The 24,681-nt window shown below is 48.8% G+C and overlaps 5 protein-coding genes across 5 annotated transcripts; 2 read left to right on the plus strand and 3 right to left on the minus strand.

The window, feature by feature from the left end:
- Window positions 1–2,775: 2,775 nt before the first annotated feature.
- Window positions 2,776–6,150, minus strand: LAJ45_05476 (uncharacterized protein; the record flags this gene model as incomplete). Its single annotated transcript, XM_046115047.1, has 5 exons — window positions 2,776–2,904; window positions 2,956–3,201; window positions 3,275–5,260; window positions 5,542–5,590; window positions 6,062–6,150. The coding sequence occupies 5 exons, from the start codon at window positions 6,148–6,150 to the stop codon at window positions 2,776–2,778; spliced, it is 2,499 nt and encodes an 832-aa protein (XP_045971569.1).
- Window positions 6,151–10,022: 3,872 nt separating this feature from the next.
- On the minus strand, window positions 10,023–12,256 carry LAJ45_05477 (uncharacterized protein; the record flags this gene model as incomplete). The annotated part of the gene is made up of 5 exons (XM_046115048.1): window positions 10,023–10,099; window positions 10,162–10,290; window positions 10,361–10,688; window positions 10,763–11,783; window positions 11,928–12,256. The coding sequence occupies 5 exons, from the start codon at window positions 12,254–12,256 to the stop codon at window positions 10,023–10,025; spliced, it is 1,884 nt and encodes a 627-aa protein (XP_045971570.1).
- A 1,127-nt stretch (window positions 12,257–13,383) lies between these two features.
- Window positions 13,384–14,141, plus strand: LAJ45_05478 (uncharacterized protein; the record flags this gene model as incomplete). The annotated part of the gene is made up of 2 exons (XM_046115049.1): window positions 13,384–13,748; window positions 13,799–14,141. 2 exons carry the CDS (start codon window positions 13,384–13,386, stop codon window positions 14,139–14,141), a joined length of 708 nt encoding a protein of 235 aa, XP_045971571.1.
- Window positions 14,142–15,308: 1,167 nt separating this feature from the next.
- On the minus strand, window positions 15,309–15,932 carry LAJ45_05479 (uncharacterized protein; the record flags this gene model as incomplete). The annotated part of the gene is made up of 6 exons (XM_046115050.1): window positions 15,309–15,317; window positions 15,406–15,459; window positions 15,537–15,630; window positions 15,694–15,747; window positions 15,827–15,858; window positions 15,930–15,932. The coding sequence occupies 6 exons, from the start codon at window positions 15,930–15,932 to the stop codon at window positions 15,309–15,311; spliced, it is 246 nt and encodes an 81-aa protein (XP_045971572.1).
- A 1,982-nt stretch (window positions 15,933–17,914) lies between these two features.
- On the plus strand, window positions 17,915–18,295 carry LAJ45_05480 (uncharacterized protein; the record flags this gene model as incomplete). The annotated part of the gene is made up of 1 exon (XM_046115051.1): window positions 17,915–18,295. The coding sequence occupies one exon, from the start codon at window positions 17,915–17,917 to the stop codon at window positions 18,293–18,295; it is 381 nt and encodes a 126-aa protein (XP_045971573.1).
- Between the last annotated feature and the right edge of the window lie 6,386 nt (window positions 18,296–24,681).

Here is a 24,681-nt window from a genome sequence, read left to right on the forward strand (position 1 = left end):
ACTTGCATTCTCCGATGCTTATTACTTGTCCCGAGTTCTTGGGATTTGTGTCGCCAACAGCAGGTACGAAATTTTCGAGGGAGCTGCGAATGCAATGATTTAAAACCCTGTATTTTATTTTCAACCGCGAATGTCTCCCTACATATGTCTTCCACTGTTCTTTTTTCAGTATTGCGTAACTAGTTAAATTAAAATTTAATAACGGTTTATAAAATTTCAACCCATAAAACCACTGTAAATGTTGAACAGAAAGCCCCCTATCAGTCCCCACTGACGTATCGATTGTAAATTCGGAGGCAAAGTACGGAACTACATGTTTTGTATGTATGTATGTAGAGTACCTATACATCTATCGATGCCTCTACCAATCGCAATATGCGCACGGAATAATGTGCGGAATATCACTCGCACCCTTGAGGCCTAGAATTTAGGAAGAAAAATACACATCACGAGGGCCCCCTGGTTGTAATAGAGGTATGGTATTGCACCAAGTACCAGATACGTGTGGTATAATTTCTCGGCTTCTGCCGAGGAATCTCGGGATTATCTAGCCATTTATAAGCTAAAGACTTCTGGATGGAGTTCTCCGTTTCGAACAAAGCTTTTATTGGTGCGACAGACTACCCCTACACCCTGTTTACAAGTACCCGACATACCGGTCCGTACCATGCTAGTAAGGTTCTCTACCAAGTCTAGTAGCTATATAAATATCATACTCTAACAAAACAATGCTGCGAGCCTTGTCCAATTTGTGACTAAGTACTAGTAATATATTATCTACGCACGGAGTTAAGAGCTGGAAGCAGCAGGCAAAAGGGTTGATATGAGCTGATATTTACCACTACACGTGCCGCAGCACTGCCGGTGCACAAACGAGAAAGATGAGAGGAAAGATAATTCTATAATGTGCAATACATGATTTATTCCACTCTGAACTTAATTGAAAAGCCTTGGGGTTAAAAAAAGGGGTGGAGGGTGATCTTTTAGATTGTATTACTATTACAGCACTAGTTAACTGACGGAGACATATGTGAACCGTGATAGTAACAATGACTCCTAAACCAAAACAAAATAAAAAAGGGGGAGCAAGAAGGGGGAAGGAAGGGATTTAGATTGCTATAACACTGCCCTCATATATAGCAAGAACTGAAACTCTCGTCAGTTTCGAGCCCCCACCCATGTAGTTCAGATCAATAATAACAAATATGCATGATACATTGATTATATATGTACATGTATGAATTTACCCAGCTGGCACGATAGAAAACCCTTCAGTCTTGCCACCAGAAACGTAAACAGGCATTAATCCAGTGGAACGCTAGGTGTATGTAATGCGCTAGCCCAATACCCTTACCTTTCTAGCCTGTCCCCCATATTCCTTCCTCTCTTTTGTTGCATATGTATGCTCCCCTCCGGAAGATCGTAAGCAGATCCAGGCACATTACGATGGTTCCCACAAGCATAGTCCTAGCTGAAGTCAAGCCATTCAGACAGACAGCCCCTACCTCGGATCAGCTATGATCGTATGCGTACGTATGGGGGAGAGTACCTACATGTAAATATCTGTACACGCCGGCACGTTCCGGGCTAAAATAACGTCCCGGAGGCCGTACGAGGGGGGCTCAGCGTATGTAATACCACGGCCACTGTAGCGAAGCCTAGCCCGAACTACTTGGTTAAACAATGCCTTACCACAAACCAGGAATCTGAATAATGGAATCTCGCTAATTGGGTGCAGCTAGCCCAGTATGAATGGTCTGTGCAAAACCCTTACTCGTTGTCCGAAGCCACGGTACGTTATTGAAGTTTGTTACTAATTGATATATGAGGGTGAGTAGGTAAGTGTAGGTAAGTGAATGAGTACGCATGTGTGGACTGAAGATATTATGTGGGAGAAAGAGCAGTAAAAGGATCGCAGATTGGTTGAGGATACGTAGAGTTATTGGGGGAGTATGTGGTTCGATTAGCTTCTACATAAGATAGACGTGGAGTCCTACAGTACAAAAGAAATAGTACAGATGAAGAAAAATTCGCCAAGGAGGGCAAGAAAAACAAAATAATAAGAAAAGTGTAAGCAGAATGATAACAGATACAGAACACCGTTTGTAATACCCCGGCAGTTTTTTTGGGGGGGTGCGACCAGGAAAAAACAAAAATGGAGAAGTAAAAAAAGAAAAGGATATTATGCCTAATGAAAATCCCGAAATCCCCAAACCCACTTCCAGAAAGGTTCCGTTACTTTCTTTCGTGATGAATATGGTGGATAAAAAAAAAAAAAACGTAAGCAAGTAGACAAAAAAAAAAACGTAAGATAAACCCAGGTTTTCATCCCAATATAATATCCAATAGCTTTTTACGCATGAAAAAGGCCCACTGGATGTTAGGATACAAACTAGACAACTAAATCCGCCGTTGTAGTCAAACAGAGAAGGGCAGGGGAATTCAACACTCGACGCCGCGCCACGACAGAAAGAAAATACAATAAAACTTTGGCATTAGACATCGCAAAACCACTGAGAGAAAAATCAACCTACCAACCATGCACCTGACCAAACCGTCTTATTCCCGGAACAAGAGGAGAATAAAATAGAGACTGCTAAGGACAAAAAAAACAAAAAAACAAGCGAATACAAGACAAGCAAGGGGAGAGGCGAGTAAATCCTGGAATATGAACAAGGATCCTAAAAACCACCCAATAATGTACCACAATGTCCGAAGAAAATGTGAATGGCAGTTTGAAGCGAACCACACAATATAGTTAGGATACATGGAATTCTATGAAGCTGCCGTTCCATCAACGGGATTTGCCGGAGGGGTGTCTGTGGAGGTAGTTGGGGGCTGTTCCTTCTCATTGACTCCCTGACTTCGGCAGAGCGGGCACGAGTTACGACCAGTGGTCAACCACTATGATATCATCAGTATTGACCACATCAAATTATGGGATTGGTGTCGTACCTCATCGATGCACTCCCTATGAAAAACATGCTGGCATTTTGAAAGCAACCTGCACTCCTCGCTTTTTTCATAATCACCCAAACAGATCAAGCATCTGTCCCCTTCCGCGATATTAACGTTCAATGTGGTCTCTTCACCAAATACAAATATCCCCCCGGCAGAATTCACATCATCTCGAGTGGCAACTGGGGGCTTTGCTGGCCCAAGAAGGGAAGATAGCAGCATCATATCTTCGTATGTTGGAGCCTGTTGATGTGCAAAGGTTAGCAATCACTACAATATAAGATACTCTACAAATGATGGAGAATATAATTCCTACATCTGTGAATAAACTTGGCGTGGTCAAAATAGGATGATCCTCTGGATACGAGCCGCCGAGAACATAAATGATCCAACTTCTAGTACCTTCCGCATTACCCGGCGGACGCCTAGGGCCAGATCCGCTACCGGCTGCGCTACTAGAACTACCGGCAGAATTGTTATTATTTGACCCAGCAGATCTGCCTCCTAACGCGCTGAATGGCGGTATGCTATCTGAGCTACTTAATCGCCTTGATAGACGGCGTCGACTAGGTGGATCCCTAGCACCACCACTCATGTTTTCATCGGATCCCTCCGATCTTTCTGCCGAGGCCTGATCGTTGGTGAAGGATGGGTTGGGGAAAGATAGTAAGCTTGGGTCGGCAGGTGTTGATGGAGGTGGATGCGGTCCAGGTGGGGTATCTGAAAGAATGGGTATAGATGCAGGGCTAATATCCGATACAGGTCTTAAAGAGTTGGAAGATGTAGCACGCGAATGTCTTTGGCTATCATATCCTGAGGGGCTAGCGGGGGTGCCGCCCATAGAGGCGTGCCTATGGTTATTACTGAGCCTTTGTCGCCTAGGGACACTTGGGAGATTGACGGGAAGATTCGCCAAGGCGTCGAAAAAGGGTGCCGGCCTATCGGCCCCTCCGTCCGTTGAGTCCCTAGGAGTAACGGAGCGGATACCAACAATGATTACTGGAACCATACGAGAACGGGAGCCTTCTCCAGATTCCCCACTTCCATTCCCTTCGTTATTGTTTGTACTTCCAAAGCGAAACATCCGGAAGAAGTTCAATGGTGCCATAAGTGTATTATCTGCTTGGTTGGCATCCGGAGGAGCACCCCCACCCAGTTCATTTCCTCCATTTCTAAGAGCTGCTGCTAGGCGTCCATTCTGTAATGCTCGTAGAAAAGACTCAAAGCTTCCATCACCACCATTATCCCCTGCTACATCCTGAGCTTCTGTGATAGCCTGTTCTGTATTTCCAACCAAAGAAGCAGCTGTAGCAGCCGCAGCAACCGACAAGAGCCTTGACAACATAGCAGCTTGGTCCTCCCCTGGCCTCACACGAGCCGGATTGTCGAATTCCTCCAAATTCCCAGGCCCACCCGCAGTCCTTTCTAATCGAGAAGGCGAAGAATCTGAAGATTGTGAAGAAGGTGTTACTTCAGCTTGAGACATGTCAGTATCCATATCGGCACTACTACTAATGTTATTGTTGTATGACGAGAGCGCGCTATTCCTGTTAAAATTCGAATGTCCTGGTCTTCTGCTACCAATGAGATCTGGCCAAGACGGTATTGATGACCTAACCCTTGCCATCCTTGATCTTCTGGATTCAGTCGCAGGTGCCTCGAAAATAGGTGTGGGTGGTGTTGGGGTTCGGGTATCGTCAGATGGCACTGCTGATATATCCACCATATCAACATCACCAGAGGAATTCCTGATATCTGGATCAAAACTCGACTGGGGCCGAGATGTATAACTACGAAATCGCTGACGTGATGATAAAGAAGTGCGGTTAGGCGAAGATCCTCCTCCAGGGGTAGATGAAGGTGATGGAAGCCGTGATCTACGATTACGATTATGCATTCGACTACTCACTGAAGAAGACGTTGATGATGTAGATGAATTTGGTAACAAGCGACTCCCTATCCGTGCAAAATGATCGATGTGGTTTCGTAACCGCCTACTCCTCCTAAGGGCCGTAGTTGTCTCATCTGGTCTGGTTTCGGGCGTGCTTTGAGCCTGAGTCCCTCTACTTCCTGTAGCTTCATCTTGTTGACTTGATCTGGATGCCCCATGATTTTGAATCTCCCTGCCATCATTTTGGGGTGTTGAAGCACCCTGGCCCATCTGATGAGAATGCAGAATGTTCGTTTGGTGAGGAGTCACGAAGTCGGAGAGGTCCCTGGTCGAAACAGGCTCCTCGCTGATCGAATCTCCGGGTAGTGGGGCGGACAGTCTGGCGTTGAAACCGTGTTGGTTCAAAGAAGGCTATTTGATAGCGGTATACAGGATTAGCAATAGGAAGGGGAATAAAGAAAGGAAGGGTATTGTGAAGAGGAGATAAAGAGGAGGGGTGTGGTAAAAGAAAAAAAACGAGTTGATGTGTCAATCAGTGAGAAATGGGGGTGGCGGAGGAAGATGGATAGATTAGAGGTTGTACGGGGCTCGATGATCGATGTGATATGATGATGTGATTGATGTGGTGTGGGGGAGCCACGTAAAGACGTGGTTGACAGCACGTGAGAGCAAATGGATGGATGGGTACTTACCAATACACGGGCACTTGCTCCAGGGCGAGGTGATGTAAGGGCTGAGACGCTGAATCGAGGAAAGCACGAGAGTTTATGTGAGCAAAAGAACAGTTGCCAAAGGCAAGCGGCAAGCGGCCAGGTTGTGTGTGGTAATGATGATGATGGTGAGGTGGTGGTGATAACGCTGTAGATGATGAGGAGGTGTTGTTGAGGCTGGTAGATGGGAAAGGTATATTGTGGGGAGGTAGGGAGGGGTCTCCAACTTTCAAAAGTCGACCAAGCAACAACCGCAACAAAAACACGATGCTCCTCGGGGGTTATGTGGGGATAGGATAGAGGGGAAGAGGATGAAAGGGCGACAAGTGAAGCAGAACAGCAGAGGGGCTAGGGGGAAGAGAAAGGCAGGGGGCGGCGGACTGGCTGCAGATGCAGCAGCAGATCAATAAGCGGGTAATAGAGGGGAGAAGAGGAAAGCAAATGGGTATAAAACGGCGGCGATGTGGTGTCAAAGTGTGTAGGAGTCAGTATGCTTGCTTACTTAGGCTGGGCGGGTGTTTCGTGATGTTGAAGACGAGTCCTGTCCCCTCCGTCGTTCTCCTCTGTCCGGTTTCGTGATGTCTCCAGCATCCCAACCAAAGCTGATTGGGTTTCTCGGAACAAGTAAAAATAGCCCGAAATGAACCCCAAATAAACAAACCGCCGGATATGTCTTCACCTAGTACTTATGCACTACGCAATCCTGAAACGTCCTGGGAGGACGTCAATAGCACAACCGAGGAGGAAAAGATAGGATGAAAAAGATAGGATGAAAAAAAAAAACAGGTAGTTGAAGGCCAGGGAAGACTTGCTAGGCAAGTAGGCATCTATCTGGCTTCTTTCCAGCAGCTCTGCTTGAAAATGCCCTACTCGATCATAGAATTTCGGTTGCCGGCAGCGGGAAAACCACGACTCCTCTTGGGAGTGAAATACTCAGATTTCGGATTACAAATAATGCAACATGTGCTTGTTAGTTCATACGGGAGTGGTTTGACATTCAAGCGAAACTACCCGAGTGACGAAACAGACTCGACGAAAGCACAAAGCTTTCTTCCGATCTTGAATCTATGCCAAGCCTATCCAACGTCCAAGCGACGGTGAATCCAAGGTAAAACGGCTCGTATCACGAACCTAAAAAGGTACGTGGAGTATCACTCCGAACTCATAACCCTACAAGCTCAAGCTAACTCACATTCACCAGACAATCCAATATAACCGCATCTCTGCCCCATATCCATATAGCCAGGGTGTTGTCCACCACGAACTTCTGGAGAACCTGGATGCTCCTCAATTAAGACAGGTAGCGAGTCCGCCATCAAAGGCCTACATTTCAGTTTTCAGTTACCCCACGTCATACACGACAACAAATCTGAGACATTTTCTATGTCTTGCGATGGCCAGCGAAAGAGTTCAAGGGAAAGGGAAAAAAAATGCAGGCAAAAAAGCGTTGGTTCTCGGGCAGTACCGTGCCTGATACCTATTGGCCAACTCACCCGGGTACTTGCACAGCAGCAGCGGCATACACCGGTCTTGAGATGGTAACGTTAACAATAACAAGGATCCGAGATGAATGAATTTGATGGCTCTAGAATTCAACGGCTTGGTGGTACAAATCTGTGAGGGTCTCTATATGATCAAGCTTTAATTTCTAGATTCATAGAAACTGGAGAATTGGCTTAAGTTGGCAACTGATACCTACATATGAACCTCAAATAAGAGCCTGGAACATGATATATCGGTCTTAAATCCAGTCAACACAGCTTTCTAGGGTCTAAAGTGGGGTACATGTCGATTAAAGCTTTGGGCGACCGCAAAGAACGATGGTCTCGATCCTCTCGGCACCTACGGAGCAGAAACCTTAAATCTATCTATTTATAGACATATATCACCTGAATCGCCTGGTCTTTGGGGAGCCATTGTCATCAGTAACGGTCTGATCTCATCTATAAACCTCTAGTTCATTCTAAGGCAAATAAAGGGATTTTATTCCTCAACAGACAGAACCAAGAGGTTGAAGCACTCCCCCAGCCCCACGATCCTGGGGTAAGCAAAACATAACAGCTGCTTCTATCAAGCAGTAGAGAGCATGAAGAGGAAGACTACTCTGCCTAACTGGTATAGGGCCTATCCGTGCAGTTGGCGCGCTTTAAAGATAGAAGCAAGGCTTTGCGTGCGCCCTCTCTCTGGATATCAACATTGGACAATACCTGCGCGAGTGATTTGCTGTGAGCTTAAGCTTTGGACTGATGCGAATCGCTGATCAGTCATGTGCCAGTCCCTTGGCAAAGCTTAAATATAAGGTTCCTGGCCACATGTATTTGAATACATGTATGGCTCGAGAAGCTACGGGGGGTAGGTGTGTAAACTTCGGCGTTTTTTTTTAAAGAATCAGCCAATCAAACCTATAGAAATTGGCCATAATGGTACTAACGCCTAGACTAACCCTGGCATTTTCTCAGATTCCCATACAAACGAAATTCCTCTGAAGTTGACACACCCGCCCTCTAGGCCTTCTCGCGCCATACTTGTCAGACGAGACAACAGAACACCAGCTAGGTAGGCTCGTGCTCACCCCCCCCCCACCCCCTTTCCCCTAGATCTGCTGCTGCGCTCGCAGCCGCTTTCTACTACATACATGTAGGTTACTTGCCTTAGGGAAGATGCCTAGAGTCCCTACATCTTAAAACGTGGAAAAATTGGCAGTTGCCCTATTGGCGTGTCCACTCTGCATGGGCGTACCGCCCACCCTGTACACTCCATAGGTGTTAGCTACACCGACCTTGTTCACCCACGAGGGTTACCTGTGGCAGAGGTCAGGTTGCTGTATGCCTGCGGCCCTGACTACATAACCGTCGGTCAGGATGGACGCTCTTCATACCTCTTCATCCAATCTAGAGAAGTCTCTCGCCGCATATGCAAGTCAATCGACCTATAACCCCACAGGCTTCACCCTGAGCAGATGATGTATCACGATGGTTTGTATGCAACCCTCTAGAGTTATCCGACCTTCCCACGATGGGCAAACCACTCGGGGGACCCGGGTTCTATAACGGCAAATAATCAAAGCAAGCCCATATAAAAAGACAGTGGCAAAAGGGTCTCTAATCTGCCGGGGCCGAATCGTTAAGGAGTAGAGCAGGTACAAGGTGCAAAGAAAAAAAAAGAGACCATCAAATCATGCTCTCAACCATTCCAAGACCTAGTCTGTCCTGACTGTCCTCCCGTGGAATGCGACAAAAGCTCTGGGGGGCGAGAATACAGCATGGCTTATACAGGCAATGCCGGCGTTGGATGGGGCGAACAGTACCTAAAAACCGCTGTGCAGGGTTCTTGGGACTCGCTGCAATATTGATATTCAAATCAAAGGAGGATACGAAAAAAAAAGGGGGGGGAGGGAACCACAAATAATCATTTCAAGCAACCTGCTGTCAATTGACTTTCAACCCCCCCCCCCGGGAGGACCTCTACTAGAACCATCGCACAATCTACAAAAACGATACGGTCGAAAGCCTAAAACTCAGGAGATATCTCACTGGCTAGCTAAAACAGATGAAAGAAAAGGGCCACGTGGCTTGTCAGCTGAAGCCGAAACCGTGTTTTTTTTACTTGTTTGACAGTAGGTACAGCTTTATACTTTCAAGTTCCCACAGGTCCCGAGATTCATCCTGATAAAATGCCTCCCTCCTGTGTATACCATCCCATATTCTAGTACAACCAATCCCTCCCGAGCTTGGCAACCTGGGTCATGATATATCACTCGATACATTTTTTCATGGCTTACCACCGACCGCCACAAGGATCCAGGTAACGATATGGGCGGCGGGCCGGGAAATCATGCCGCTATCAAAGTCCCCCAAAAAAAAGCAGTAATGGGAACCTCGAAATGGCACCTTTTGATTCTGGGGGCCTTTTTGCACAAAAAACACATATCCCCAAATAGGAAGTAGGAAGGCAAAAATCTAAACAATTGGCTGAGGCGACCCTTGACTTGGTCCAATGATCAAAGGGTTGAAAATACTCGATCGAACCTCTAAGCCAAGCCCCCCCCCAACTGGATTACTGCCCCGTATAATATATAGATATATAATATATATATATATATATCAAAAAAGCTTCAAGAACCAATATAACTACATAGTAGTAGCGATCTTTCCTTTCCTTTTTAGTCCCGTTCAGGTAAAGAAAAAAATCGAAAAAAATCGAAAAAAATCAATGTTCGCGCCATCTCGCCATGCATAAAAAAGAGGTTGAAAAAAAGAGCAAGCACAAGTCAGGTCTGTAAAAAAAAAAAAAAAAAAAAAAATGTCCCCAGCAAGCCCCATCCCTGTTGTAAAAAATAGTAGTAGTAGCATAACAGAAAAACCCATCAAAAAAACCATCAAGTAAAAAGAAAAAAAAAAAAAAGAAGAAATACATACCCATCAAACCATCATACCATCAGCGTAGAGTGGAGTCGAGTCTAGTTACACCCCTCTGGCCCCGCCCTCCCTCCCCCTCCCCCTCCCCTTCCCCGGCCCTCCGGCCCCCGCCATCCCATACCCTATAACCCAACCACCGCGCCAACCAGCCGATCCCAAAAAAGTGACAACGAAGAAGACTCACAAGAAACAACCCACCCCCCATCCACCTCAACCTCCAGCACCCCCTCCAGCGCTCTCCCCACCCACCCATCCAGCACGTCCCCCCACCCCCCACCCTCCACCTCCACCTCCTTCACGCCCGCCATAACCTCTGCCCCGCGTCAGCCTCCCCATCACCACAAAAACAATAACAAAAAAGCAGCAGAAAGAAGCAGACTCACCAGACCCCAACACACTCCCGCCCATCTCGGCCCTGCGATACACCCACCCGCCCTCCCTCCCTGCCCGGCCCCAGCGGCGCACATACTCGCGCTCGGCGGCCTCCGCCGCGCGCCGGATCGCGCCGGCCTCGTCCTCGGCAACGTACAGGTTGCAGGCGTCGCACTCGGTGCACTCGCTGCCCGGGTCCTGGCGGAAGTGCTGGCAGAAGTGCGTGTAGCCTGCGGCGCCAATGTCGGCGCGGCACACGTAGCACATGGTGTATCCGCATGGGCAGGTGAGCTTGTTGCAGCCGTCGGATTTGATGAAGGAGATGTTGCAGCGGGGGCACTGTGATTGTTGGTTGGGTGTTAGTGGGGGAGAGGGAGGTGGGGGTGGATGGGGAGGGGGGTGGATGGACGTACAGTGCGCTTGACGGCGTCGGCCATGGCCTTCTCGACAAAGATGCGGACGCTGTCGGATTCTTGTTCGAAGCACTTATGAAACGGCAGCCATTCCTTCCCACACTCGATGCAGCTCTCACGGCCGCAGCGCGCGCGCGCCCCGCACCGAAACAGCTTCCCGCGGTGCTGCGCCGCAATCCTTCCCGCGGCCCTCGTCACCCTCCCCACCGCCGCCGTGACGATCCTCGACTGCGGAAGCATATGCAACATCAGTCCAACAGCCAACACCACGCCCAGCAACACGCCCACCAGCGCCCGCGGCGCCACCGCCGCCGCCGCAACCGCCGCGCCAACCGCGCCCCCAGTCCCGACCACCACCCTCCGCACGCGCCACGCCACCTCCTCCGCCACCTCCGCGTACGGGCAGAACGGGCACTTTACGAGGTTGAGCCCGCAGCGGTCGAGGCTCTCTGCGGCCGTCTTCTCCTCGAGCGCGCGTAGGACGTCCTCCGGGAGGACGCGCTGCAGGAGCTCTGGGGCGACGAAGGCCTCGCATGGCGGGTCCGCGGCCGAGGAGAGGCAGCGCACGCTGCATGTCTCGGGGACGAGGTTGCGGCCCTGCCCGTACAGCCCTTCCTGCACGCTGCGGAGCAGACAGGCGTGGCAGAAGAAGTGGGCGGGGTCGGCGGCGCAGACGGCTGTCTCGTCCCATGGGTAGGTGCCGTAGCAGCACTCGCACTCGACCAGGGCGTCGGCGGTGGCGTGCTCGGCTTCGTTGAGGAGGCGGGCCATGGCGCGGTCGGAGGCGATCTGGGAGTCGCGGGCGGGGGCGGCGAGCGCGAAGAGCTCGGCGTCGAGGGTGGGGTTGCCGGTTGGGGCGGTGGGGGGCCGGGTGCTGCCGCGGAAGAAGGAGGAGAGAGAGAAGCGCCAGGACTTTGCGGCGATGGTGGAGAGGGTGTGGCGCGTGTGGGGGTAGGAGTGGTTGTGTTCGGCCATGACGGCCTTGATGGTGGATTTGGAGAGGCCCTTGAATTCTTTGTTGCTGTAGTGGAGCGGGCAGGGCAGGTGAGTGATAGTTCATGTAGCAGCAGAGAGGAATGAAAAGGGGGATGAGTGATAGTCCATGTATCTACTCTATCAAAACCAAAAAGAAAGAAAGAAAAAAAAAGATAGGGCAAACACTTACAGCAACGCCCTCGCCGCCTCCCGGTACCCCGCCGTGCGGAACATCTCCCAGCCCTCGAGCTTTGCGCCGATGCGGCGGCGCGGCACACCGCCGTCCTTGTTACGCCGTAGGATCATGTCGGTGATGACGAAGAGGCGCGACTCCTCCGAGAGCGTCTCGAGCAGGTGGCGGAACTCGTCGACCTCGACATGTGGGAACACCTCGATGAGGGTTTCGAGGGCCGAGTTGAGCGCGGTGGTTTGCAGGTCGATGTCGGCGTCGGCGTCGGGGGTGGTGGGGGTGGTGGTGGTGGAGGGGTTAGTCTTGGAGCTGGGGTAGGGGAACAGCATCGCACATGTTTGGTGAGGGGGTGCAGCCGTGTGTGTGTATGTATGTGTATGTGTATGTGTATGTGTATGTGGGGGGTGGGTAGAGATGAGATGAGTGGATGAGTGTAATAGAGGGGGGAGAGATGAGGTGTGGGCTGTGGGTTGTTGGTTATGGGTTATGTCCAAGTGCGATAGACAGATAGACAGCCAGATTGTGTTTTGCGAGAATGTGTGTGCTTGTATGTAATTGTAGTCGACGTGCTGCTTGCTTGCTTGGTAATTAAGTAAGCTTAACCTGTTGTTGTGCCTGTAGACTGTAGAGTACGTACGGACGGAGAGTCTCCTCCTCGTTGACGGCGCACCTCCGCTCCGCTGCCTACTTTACCGCCTCGAGTAATTAAACAGTAAGAGATAAATCGTCTGTCCTGCTCCTGCTCCGGGCTCCGGTATAACGATGTGCGCGTACGTACTCTACGTACGATCGAGTCGAGTCACCACTATCACCAGACAAAAAAAAAAAACAGCTCGAGCGAACAAACAGTCGTAAAGCTTGTAGAAGAATATACTAGTCGAGTCGTTGTGAGGTCTGATCAAGCGAGTGTCGGCAGCGAACGCGGGAATCGCAAAAAAAAAAAAAAAAAAACCTCCGATTAGTATATATATCCGCTAATTTTGCTGCGCAGAGGAAGCTCTCCGAAGAACCCTTTGTGACTGACTAGCAAGGCCCGAGATGTGATTGGATAAACCCGGGGGGGCTGCAGTCGGAGGCCCTACCGATCGGCGCGGAAGGCCGGGTAACACGCGCGGGTGCGGGACACCTCCCTCCCATGCATACTTGCACTTGGGCTGATGCACACACCTAATGAACCATGCACGACGACGACTACATACCAACCCAACCCGCGGACTGATCATTGATCTTGAGCTGCCTTGGTTAGCTACGATACATGCCCGTGCCCCGCACCCCGCATCTAATACTGCGATAAAGCTCTATATCAGACATAATTATTGACCCTTCTCCCACTCACTCTCACCTGTACAGAAGCTATCCTCCCACTTAGCAGAGAGCTCCCACCAGCGACCTCCCGCAACTTCCCACTAATATCAAGACCTCCATATAAACCCTTCCCAACAAGTCCCCCACCACAATGCGCAAAGGCGTCGGCCTCGGCGCCCTCTCACGCACCACCCACACCCGCAGCACCTACACCACCCACGGCGCCGCGCTGCAAAAATCCCACATCGACCAACTCACCACGCAACTCTCCGTCTTCCAGTCCCAACTCTCGCACTTCGCGCGCACCCACGCAGCCGACATCCGCTCCAACCCGGCCTTCCGCCACGAGTTCGCGCGCATGTGCGCCGCCATCGGCGTGGACCCCTTGGCGTCCAGCAGCGGCAAGAAGGGCTCCTTCTGGGCCGAGCTGCTCGGCGGCAGCGTCGGCGACTTCTATTTCGAGCTCGCCGTGCGCGTGGTTGAAGTCTGCCGGCGCACGCGGGGCGAGAACGGCGGGTTGATTGCGGTGGCGGAGGTGGTGGATCGGCTTGGTGGTGGCGGGGAAGCGGGAGGGGGGAAGGGGTGGGGGAGGAGGATGTGCTGCGGGCGGTGGAGGCGCTGAAGCCGCTGGGGAGTGGGTTTGCGGTGGTGGCGGTGGGGAGGAGGTTGATGGTGCGGAGCGTGCCGAGGGAGTTGAACCGCGACCAGGCGACGGTGCTGGGCACGATTGAGATCTGTGGGTTTGGGGTCGCGGCGAGTATGGTCAGGGTTAATCTGGGCTGGGAGGCGGCGCGGGTGGTGACGGTGCTGGAGACCTGGTGGCGGAGGGGTTGGTGTGGGTGGATGAGCAGGCGGAGGAGAGGGAGTATTGGGTGCCGGGAGTTATGGGGAAGAAGTAGCAGTGGGTGAGTGGGGGAGGTGGGCGTTTATGGGTGTTCCTCTGGGCTTGTAGATAGGAAGCTATGATAGGTAGTTAATTATTGGTAGTTCGAGTGATACTGGGTGCTTGCTTTTGATATTGGTACTTGTGTGTGACATGGAATAATGATAATTCATTGGGCACGACTGCAGTGTCAATGATAGCTAGTACCAGCACCTTCATCTTGGCGTAGGCTCGTACCCAGCAGCCCTCATAAGCTTGCTGCTCGTAGGGGGTGGGTACGAGATTAATCTTGGCATCTATTAATCTAATTGTGAAACCAAAATAAGTAATTGCGGCAGCTAACGTTTTCGACCCAGTACTGTGTCAGACCTAGAAGTGTGTCGCATGGCAACGGCACCAAAACCAGACACAAAGCCCCCAAAAAGAAAGAAGACCCCATAACACCATAATAGAGGATAATCCATCTGGAAACCATCCTAATCCGTGTGCTTTTAAATGGAATTCATTTGTTAAAAATCTGGCAGTAAATATCTCAAGAGATGGTGGAGATAGTTTTGGCAACAGAAATCCCCATACAAATTTGTATGGGATTGACACTCTTCTATGTCTGACACAGTACCCGGTCTAAAACGTTACTCTCGACCAACCAGTGCCCAATGGAGATATCATCGTCGAGCGAGTGACCCTGGCTGGCGATCATCAAACACACGATTGGATGTGTGTATCATGTCTCAGCAATCTTACCACAACTTGATCTCCAAAAAGGAACTCTGGGTTTGAGACCAGGCCAAGCGAAGAAATATTCTACAACATTCCATGCCCTATCTCCATGTTTTTCCCAAGACATGTAACCACACTCCACCATAAGCTTTCCCCAAGTCCAAGTTATTCGCCGATCTCACTTCACATATCACATCACACCATCGCAGCAGGTGAGGTGGGCACGACCAAGATAACCCATCAATTCTAAAAAAATTCTACCGTTTTTATTTAACCCCCGGTCTCATCTAACAACAACCTAACCTTTCCCTTTTTGGAGTAATATAGGTATTGATCCGCAATCGCAATCGCACAAAACTCATGCAACGTCAGGAAACCTGGTATCAAGGGCGCTCGTGCTCGTGCTCAAAACTAGAAAATAAAACGGAATGGGGGAAAAAGAGCTAATTCGAAATCGTATATATCGAGAACGTTTAGAACGGCTATTTAGAAAGAAAGAAAAAAGAGTCAACACAACTATTCGACCTAGATAGATAGATAGATAGATAGATAAAAGATTGGGTTGCATACGTTGTCAGAAGCAATCTTCTCCCTTACCCAGTATCCTCCAATCAAAGGAAGTTTCTTCACACCCCAATGTGTTAGTTTATCGGAGCAGGAGAGGGTTAAAGTATGGGAGGAGGGCGAGGGCGAGGGCAAACCTTGAGGATATCGTTCTGGACACGCGGTACACCTTCGAGGAGGTAGATGACGGTACAACCAGCAACAACACCGAATGCGCTAGCGGAAATACCACTATGCGGCCACGTCAGTCAGATGGCGGGAGATGAGAGATTGATGGAATTGATGGGAACCTACACGTTTTTAAGGGCCTTGAGCGGGAATCCAGCAATGTTCACTTGTGGCCGGAACCTATGCGGGTTGATTGTCAGTATCCAATATATATCGGACGGATAGAAACGGCGGGGTGAGCGGCGGGTGGGCTGCTCACTTAGGGCCGTAGGGAGAGACGTAGCGGGACGGCTGCATAGGTGATTGCTTGTTAGAAAAAAAGCTTATTCTCTATTGACATCTTTTGCAGGGGTTGTGCGTACCATTGTGGTGGTGATTGTGGTAGGTGAGTTCTGAGTGAGTGTGTGGTTTTTGTGGGGTGGGGGGGTTGGAGGTGAGGGGAGAGGTGTAAATGAGGCTGTCTGGTCTGGCTGATGAGGGATCTACTCGGGATCGGGCTGTGGTTTTTGTGTTGATGTAGGGTTGGCAGAGACAGGGAAAACAAAACGGCTAACTCCCACCCGATTCCCGAACCGGGTTGCTCCACGTGAGAAGTGAGGGAAAAAACGAAAAGAGAAAAAGAACGCCGTGAACCTTGGGATTCCCGGTTTCTAGAATTGTCTAGGTTCTGAATAAGAAGAAAACACAGACCAGACCAGAATACCCTATCACCATCATGCGTCCTAGAGGGTTTTTTCTTTTCTTTTGTTTTTTTTGTTTTTGCGTTCTCTTTACACTTCGAATTCGCCATGCTTCCTAATCGTCTTTGACGTTTGTCATTCCGACCGGCAAATACTAAATACCACCCACCATACATCATGATACATACAAATCCGCCCTCGTGAGTCTGATTAAAGTACTCTCGTCTCCTAATTGCTTGTTTCCCCTGCTGCTGCCAGTCGGACTTCATACCGTTGTTCACCATCAACCTCTCTGCCTGTCACTGTCTGTCACTCTGGGCTCTTTGCAAGGGGATCGCCAGTATCAGATGTCAGAGCGCACCAATCAGATAACAGCCAATTACATACTGATTTTTTTTAACCTCCCTTGCACCCCACGATTATTCCCGGCCTGTCCCCGCTAGTAACGCAGCCGCATTTCTTTTTCGACACACTCGCATCATCACAGACAGCACACTTTCAACAGATCCCCTTTCTGACCTTTGCTTGCTTGGGTGGGAGTCGAGTGCTCTGTGTAGAGTAGAGAGTGTTTCCCTCAGCCCACCACCCTCTCGCTTTTTACATACATGTATTTCCTGTTTTGAGGTTTTATCGGTCAGTGCCCTGCCTGCTTTGACGCAGGGAGACGAATTAAAGCTGTAGGTATATGATGAGTACATACATAGCGTGTGCCCCCAAGGCGCGTGGAGTCAGAATACAAAAAAGACTTAAGAAGAGGAGGAAGCCCTGGGAAACAAAACAAGTACAAAACAAAGAGGCCTGAAACCTTGATCGCCCGGCTCGTCTTACATCTTCCTCTCTTTTAGCTCTATCTTGGTCATATTCTTAAAAAGTACCGACCTCGGCCCCCAAGGATAGAGAGGAGATCCCCGCACTTGTGGATATATATCTCCCTTCCATCATATCAGACAGCTTCTTTTTCCTACCCTGTCCTTTCTCCTCTTGACACCGGGGGATAGAAAATCAGTTCATTTATTTGACTACTGTATCTATCTTTGCGGGGCAGAGGAAACGTTATTTATTAGTGAACAAGTGAGTATCAAGTGCGTGAGCGAACGAGAAGTGAGGTTGAATAGCTCTCAAGATCTCTTCCCTACCTCTACTCTATCTTTATTCCTACTCGTCGAAAACCACGGTTACACGCCCTGAACGCCAGAGCCAGTGACCCGTTTTCGCCCGATGTTCTGAGCCCCTACCCCAGTTTCTCATCAACCTCCAGAACAGCCGCCTCTGGATCTCCGCTCTTCCGCTCCGTGCACTACCCACTCTGTACAGCCACCTCATCCACTCAGAACTTTCCTCTATCCTCCAGTCCAGCCATACATATCCGGTGCTTGTTTCCTCCCTCCCCTCTTCCGGTTACCTCTCTCTCCTGCTTGTCATTCCGCGGGGCTTTCGCTCTAGCAACCCCAAGCACGACAGCTCAACCGCACACAACCAACCACAACCTCTCACTCACACCTACCCCCGTTCTTCTCTCGACCACCAAAACCTCACAACCTTTCTCTTCCTCCACGACCAGGTGGAAAATCAGCTGGTGTTATAATACAGTAGCGTAATATATCATAATATCAACACTTTAATCCCCCCCCCCTTCTTCCACAAGGATCAAACAGACCACCACCACCATGCCGACCAACAGACCTTTCCTTGCCAATCTGCTGGTAGCTTTCAGAGCCCATAGCGCCGCCTCAAAGACCACGTCAAATAACTCACCGTCCCCGTCATCCTCCAAGCCCACAAAATCCCAATCAGCAACCTCTTCGGCCGCAGCAGCTGCCTCATCGTCTGCAACCGCCGCTGCAGCCGCCGCTGCCGCCGCCGCCACGCACGCGAGCAACAACACGAATCAGCAGCAGCCGACATTCACCTCGAGCAGGCGACGGAGGTCGTCGAGCAGCTCGACAGAGGGGTTTGTGGAGCCGCCGAGCGGAGAGAAGTGGTGGATTGGAGGGAGAAATTCGGATGGGCAGGAAAGATTCTACCGGTTACAGCCAGTGTATGTGTGATTGATTTTCTGTACCCCCACCCTCCCCCCTGCCCCGTCTTTCCCATCCTTTGCAAGCCGGAACGGAGGTGTTTTCTGTGTGATTGTGATACTGACATGAATGCGGGTTAGAAGGAGGCAACGATCTTATGATCGACTGTCACTGGATCGTTTATCCATCTAGAACGTGCAACTCTCCCCGCATTCGGTGTTTTCCTGATATCAACACCATGCATATATCTCTACTGGCTACCTCGGAAGATCCCATCAGGCTAGCTCTTGGTCCTATATGGGGTAACTACGGCTTGCAGCATCATATGGGAGGAGTTATTAAGCCTGACTACGGGTTGCATCTCTGCTATGGGTATCTTTTCTGTGTCACGATTTCTTTTCGTTCTTCTTTGTGGGGGCTGTCTATATGACTGGGAAAGCTATTGAGTGTGTATTTTTTGTCTGTGCGTTTTTTTTTTTTTGGTTATTTTGCATGTGATTGATTTCCTCTTTTTTTTTGTTTCTCCGGATTTTCTCTATAAGCGTTGTCATTAAGGTTTCTCTTTTATTTTCCTTTTCGTTCGGTTTACTGGATTCTTAGGTTCTAAGGTATATGGGCGGAACAAAAAGCATGGCACGGGGTATCGTCATTTTTAGCACAACTCTTTTTTTTCTCTCTCTCTTGAAAAACACCTGGCGGGAACACACACCACACATAACATTACTACTCTACACAATTGGTGAAAACCGTGGGAGGGGGGAAGACTTCTAGAAAAGGGAATCGATTGGGGCTCCCTTAATTAATTCCTTCTAGATCTCATGAAAAAACAACTTATCAAACTAGGCTAACCCCTACACTACTACTACTACTACTACTACTACTACTACTACTACTACTACTACTACTACACGGCCTATTGGAGGTGGGACAAGCAAGACAAGGGGGTTGAATAGCAATTCTGGAAAAGAGAAGGATTGTGGAATACGATCGAAGGGGTGGGGTTTCTGTTTTGGGGAGTTTTTCGTTCTTTTTGCTTTTGCTTTTGGAAGGCAGGTGTGGGGGGGGTGTTCGTTATGGTGTTGATTCTTTTTTTCTTTTTTTCTTTTTTTTTTGGGGGGGGAGTAGTTTTTGAGAAAGCCAGTAGACTTTTTTTGTTTTTCTCGTGGAGGAGCGCTTGCTGCTTGCTGAAACGGAGAGCCGTTACTACTAACTGTACTCTTTCACCGTTCTTTTTTATAACCTTTTTTTATTTTTGCATCTTTTTTACCGTCTATGATCTTGTTGCATTTGCATTGATCTGTTTCAATTGTGGCATGCAGTCGGTACGTCTGTGGATATAGTGAGGGGAAAACAATATAAGATGAGTAGAAATCTTTGATACATTCACATCCGGGGGTCGGGATCGGGGGGATTAACTACATGTAGGGTCCGGGAGGGGGTTGTGGGGGGTAGATAAGTATGTCATATCATACTAGCTAGTACTGTAGTTCAGGTACCTACATGTCGAATTCGTACAGACAGATACCGGGTAACTGTGAGCTCCCTGGTAGAGTGGTACAGTCGCCCTCCGATGTAACGAATGCCACTATACCGAATATTTGCTGTACCGAACCACTTGGGCCAGCTTCTTTTTTGTTTCAGCAAAGAATTTAGTCTGCTATGCCGAATAATACCGAATAATCTGCTATACCGAACGAAAAATGGCCCAATATGCACGTTCGTTATAGCTGAGGGCGACTATACATGTGGTTACTCTCGATGTATGTACCAAAGTCACGTCACGTCATGATACCAGGAATATTTTTCTTTTGCCCCTCCCCCCGCCGGGAAAATTGGCGGGCTTTTTGTTGTGCTACCATGAAGTATCCACAGATGTCGTCTTATGTAGAGCTTGCGTCCCACGTCTGTGGTTAGAACATAGGCTAGGCTACAGCATTAGGGCAAGTAGACGCCTAACCGGCTCTATATATATACAAGTAGTTTCCGGCCTTCGGCCGGTACTATATGTGTATCAATCAGTCCAATATACAGGCAAGCCGCTTTGCGGCTTATTTTCTCTATTTGCCTGTCAGTCAGGTCTCTCAGGCCACTGCATGGCCCTCGACCCCTCCTGGCGGGCAAAGTCCATCACTATATCTAGATCTGCTCCGGTCGATATTTGCCTTTTCTGATATCCCCATATATCAGCAGTTCAAGCTGCAAGTATATCCCTTTAACAGCCATCAAGTCGCTAAAATCGAACTACTAATCGATTCCCAGAACCAGTAGAAAACATGTGAACAACCTAACACCACTCAGTACAATTAATACCCTATGTTAATATCCAACACAACATGTTTCAAGTGAAACAAAACCTCTCAATGAGCCAATCAGAAGACTATAAAAGCACATTGCATATGCAGGTTATAATTATATACTTATTAGATATACAAGACCTCTCTACTAGCTTATTTTTTTTTATTTTATTATTTGTTGGAGTATTATTTTTTCTCTCTTGTTGGTTAAGCGGCTAGGCTGGGGTAGTGAGAAGTTTTGCTTTTTGCTATCGCAGATGAAGCGTTTGCTGCGGGGCCGATCTTGGGGGTATTTTGAATACAATCTGGTGCGCTGGGGTAGGTAGATGCAATAGTAGGATGAGGGCTAGCCAGACAGAGAGATAGAGAACAGAGAATGTTTCCTACTCACATACTTATGTTTCATGAGTTCGGTATATATGCGCGCACACTCGGTATGGCTGCTGATTGCGTGCTATGTGTACACACGTTGCGGAACCATTGGACAGGGCGGGACGTCAACGATGGGAGTGAGGGACGCAAAGGGACGCAGAGTGGTTGTTTATATCAGCTCAGAGTACTCTAGAGTACGTACATACGTAGTGTTGGTTGCTAGAGAAATTAACATTAAACATTTGCTTCCCGGCATGTTCGGCCGGTTAAGTAGACAGATAGGTAGGGCAGGGCTGATTTAAAAGTGAAGTGCAGCAGGCCGGTCGCGTGGCTTGCTTGCGTGCTCGGAGGTGCGGTGGGGGAGCTTGAGCTACTAGTTCCGGCCGGAGCTAAGCTTAAACTTGTGGGAGCTTTGGCTTGGTCTGGTCAAACTTTAGATACATGTACTTTTAGCTCTTCTTTGATCTTCTCTGCGCTGCTCTGCTCTGGCCCTGCGTCCGCTCAAATGACGAGCACGTCTGTTCAGTATCAAAAGTCCAAACAGCTCTAGCTCTTCCACCCCCGGGCCCCATCTATCCATCCATCCATCCATCCGTAGCACCCCCATCTGTCGCACGTAATCAGCCCACAAAGTCACGCCACATCTGCCTGCCTAGAAGCGGGGTTACAATCTCCAGCCCAGCCCCGCGAAACCTCACGTAATGGGCAGACCCGCACAGTTTGCCAAGTCAACCTAATCTTACTGCCTGCAGCCCGTTTTGCGGGGTGGTGGGTGGTTGCGAGTGATGGTTTGTGATTCTGGTGAGGTGAGATGCGGAGATGGGTTTGCGGGTGTGAGTTGGGTGCCGGGTCTAGGGGTTGTTGGGCTGTGTACTGGGCGTGCGGTTGTAAGCAAGAGCCTATGATATTTAAGACCCCCGATAAGCATAGCTACGCTCACAACCACTGCCGGCGCGGGTGCTGGTGAACCGCAGCGTACCGGTACCCAGCCCTGTGTGAAACGAGCTCGGCCGCATGCACGTCTAGTGGTCGCCTTCACGGACAGAGCGCCAGCTGATTTTACGGCAGCTTCTCCGGCAACGTCCAGTAAGATCAAATAGCCTTAGTTCTACCCCGCATTTACAGATACAAGGAAATGCCAAAAAAGGGGGGGTGTGTAATATGTCGAGTGATATATCATGATTCACTCGGATATTTTTTTTTTTGGTTTAATTCATTAATTGATTCACTCGGATATATATGTTTTGTCCGGCTGGCGAAGCGCTCCAGCCAGGTTGTTTCGCCAGCGGACTGATCCCATCGTGAAGAGGGAAGACTTCGTACCTTATGAACCGCTGTACAAGGCTCTGGCATTAAGTGAGCGAACTAAATGGGGTGTTGACTAGTAAGGATCCGTTCACTCACTTAATGCCAGAGCCTTGTATATGGTTCGTGCGTGCAATATTGCTACCTAGTATAGTGGTCAGAATCAGAGATGATACCAAACCATAGTAGATTTGTGGGGGGGGGGGGGGGCAATAGTAACGGAAGGACCCAGACTCATCTTAAGCTTTGCCGGGACTGGGTAGAAGAGTAAAAGACAGAGTGATGTGCAATCACTGAAGTTGTTGCGTATTATTGTCTTTAATATCATAGTTATTAATCCAGTAATTCAGTCATGTTTCGTGAACAGGACAACTTCGTGAGCAGGTTGACCGGTTGGAGTATTCTATGAGATCCCTGGATAGGTCAACCCGCTGCCAGTAGCGAAGCAGTCCGAGAGGGGGGGGGGGGGGATACTCTTCGAGAAATTGAAGACTTCACTTGCCGAACAGAACATATACACTACTCTACTTGATCTTTCGTGGTGTAACTGCTGTTTGGCATTGATGGATAATTGCAATCCTAATTGGTCCGATAATGGGGCTGCTGGAACTGTTTCTCATGAGAGTAGAAGAGTGTGGATACTATCAATTACTCATGAGCTCAAGCCACGTTGGTCATCATGGTTAAACTTTACTTAAGGGACACATAATACGGACTAGATATACCATCATCCAGCGAATTACAAAAGAGTATAAACCCCCCCCTCGCTTTCGCACTCTCCTAATCCCTTTCACTTCCCATCTAACAGAGACTGCCCTGCCCCTGTCTATCTATATCTAGACTAGGGTTGTCGACGCATCGGACTGTGTGTGTGAAAGAAATCTCGGTGTAATGAATCGTTTGATTCATTGACAGATAGTAGACAGAGGTGTTGCGTGTAGACAAATCACTTGACACGCACATGCAGGGTCCACGGCCTATGTAGCCAGGGAAATCTAAGCCCTCTTCGCCTCGCTCTCTACCCTAGTCCTCCCCGCCATCACCGCATTCAAAGACACTCCCGGCGGTGGCCGCGGTGGAGAAAGCTTCTCGCTAACCACAAACACCTCCTATAGGTGACCGTAGGTATACGTATACTCACAGCTAGAAGATAAAACCCTTGAGCTCTCTTCTCAACATTGTGTTAGCAAACGGCCTACACGTGTTTATGGAGATTTGGCGCCTTTGCGAGTTCTGTTCGTAGAGTTTGTGGACGTGGAGATTTATAAAAGGCCTCCTCGCATGCATTGCCGCCTGTTACGCACGACACGACAGCACGACAGAGGGGCCTACGTACGTACAGCCACTCTACAAAAGTGTTCGTGATTCCGATTTCGGAGTGAGACACTTCTTCATATAACCCGCGTGGCGGACCATCAAAACCCCCAATAGAAGACTTTCCCAGTGACCAATGGCGCCCAAAATCAATAAAGAGGCAGATAATGATCTACTTTCTTATATATACTTAGTTACGAACTATATTATACATTTTTCGTTGTTTTAAATCTCAACATTAACATCAACTTCACGGCGCCACACTACGCATTGACATTAAAATTCAATCACGAACACTTTTGCAGAGTGGCTGTACGTACCCGGTGCCCACTAGAGTAGTCAATAGTAACGACTTAATATATCATCCTAACCTTAGAAGTTACAAGTATATGTTAATACTACATGTACATACATGTATGCTTAGCTCTTGATTTAGGGTTACATACACTCAATAAATAGGAACACTAATTTGGCTCTGATCCCCGAGTGATATTCTATGATTTGAATTCAAAATAACCTGAAACGCGGATTATAGTGCAGAGGTCCCGCCACGTTGATTCAGTATAGGGTTGATTTGGATTGCCTATGGCTCCAGTATTGTGTTACAGCTGCAGAGAATTCTGATTAGGCGCGTATAGAGAACTAGAATATATACAAAGGGGCAAGTCGTCTTCCGGACAATTCCAAATGAAAACCTACTAATAGGTACTAGAGACCGGGGGATATTGCATCAACTTCTTTTTTATACATTGGCTGGTTGAAGTCTCTATGATTGGCCACTAGTCATGCCCTTCGTTATCAAACTACGCCCGTCACTGATCATGAGAGGACTCTACAGACAGTTGGGGTTATCGCGGTAACGTGACTTAAAACTACTTCTTCTACTTCATAATAGACTTTGAACCTCTTTCCTTTTGGATTTCGTTCTGATACTTTGCTGATCCATGATCCAACGAAGTTACCCCCCAACTACATATACGGTACACATCCAAGCCCGGCGTGAAACAAACCAGCTCTACCTAAATTGAAGTTTGTTTAATTAATTCGAGTCCTATACTTCTTGATTGGCCGGACCTGTTGAAGTCTTAATCTCGGACCTAGCAAGCTTTTAGAGGTTAATCATGTGATTGC

The sequence above is a fragment of the Morchella importuna genome (genome assembly GCF_003444635.1).
Source record: "Morchella importuna strain M04M26 chromosome Unknown Morimp01GS015, whole genome shotgun sequence".
NCBI classification, from domain to species: Eukaryota; Fungi; Ascomycota; class Pezizomycetes; order Pezizales; family Morchellaceae; genus Morchella; species Morchella importuna.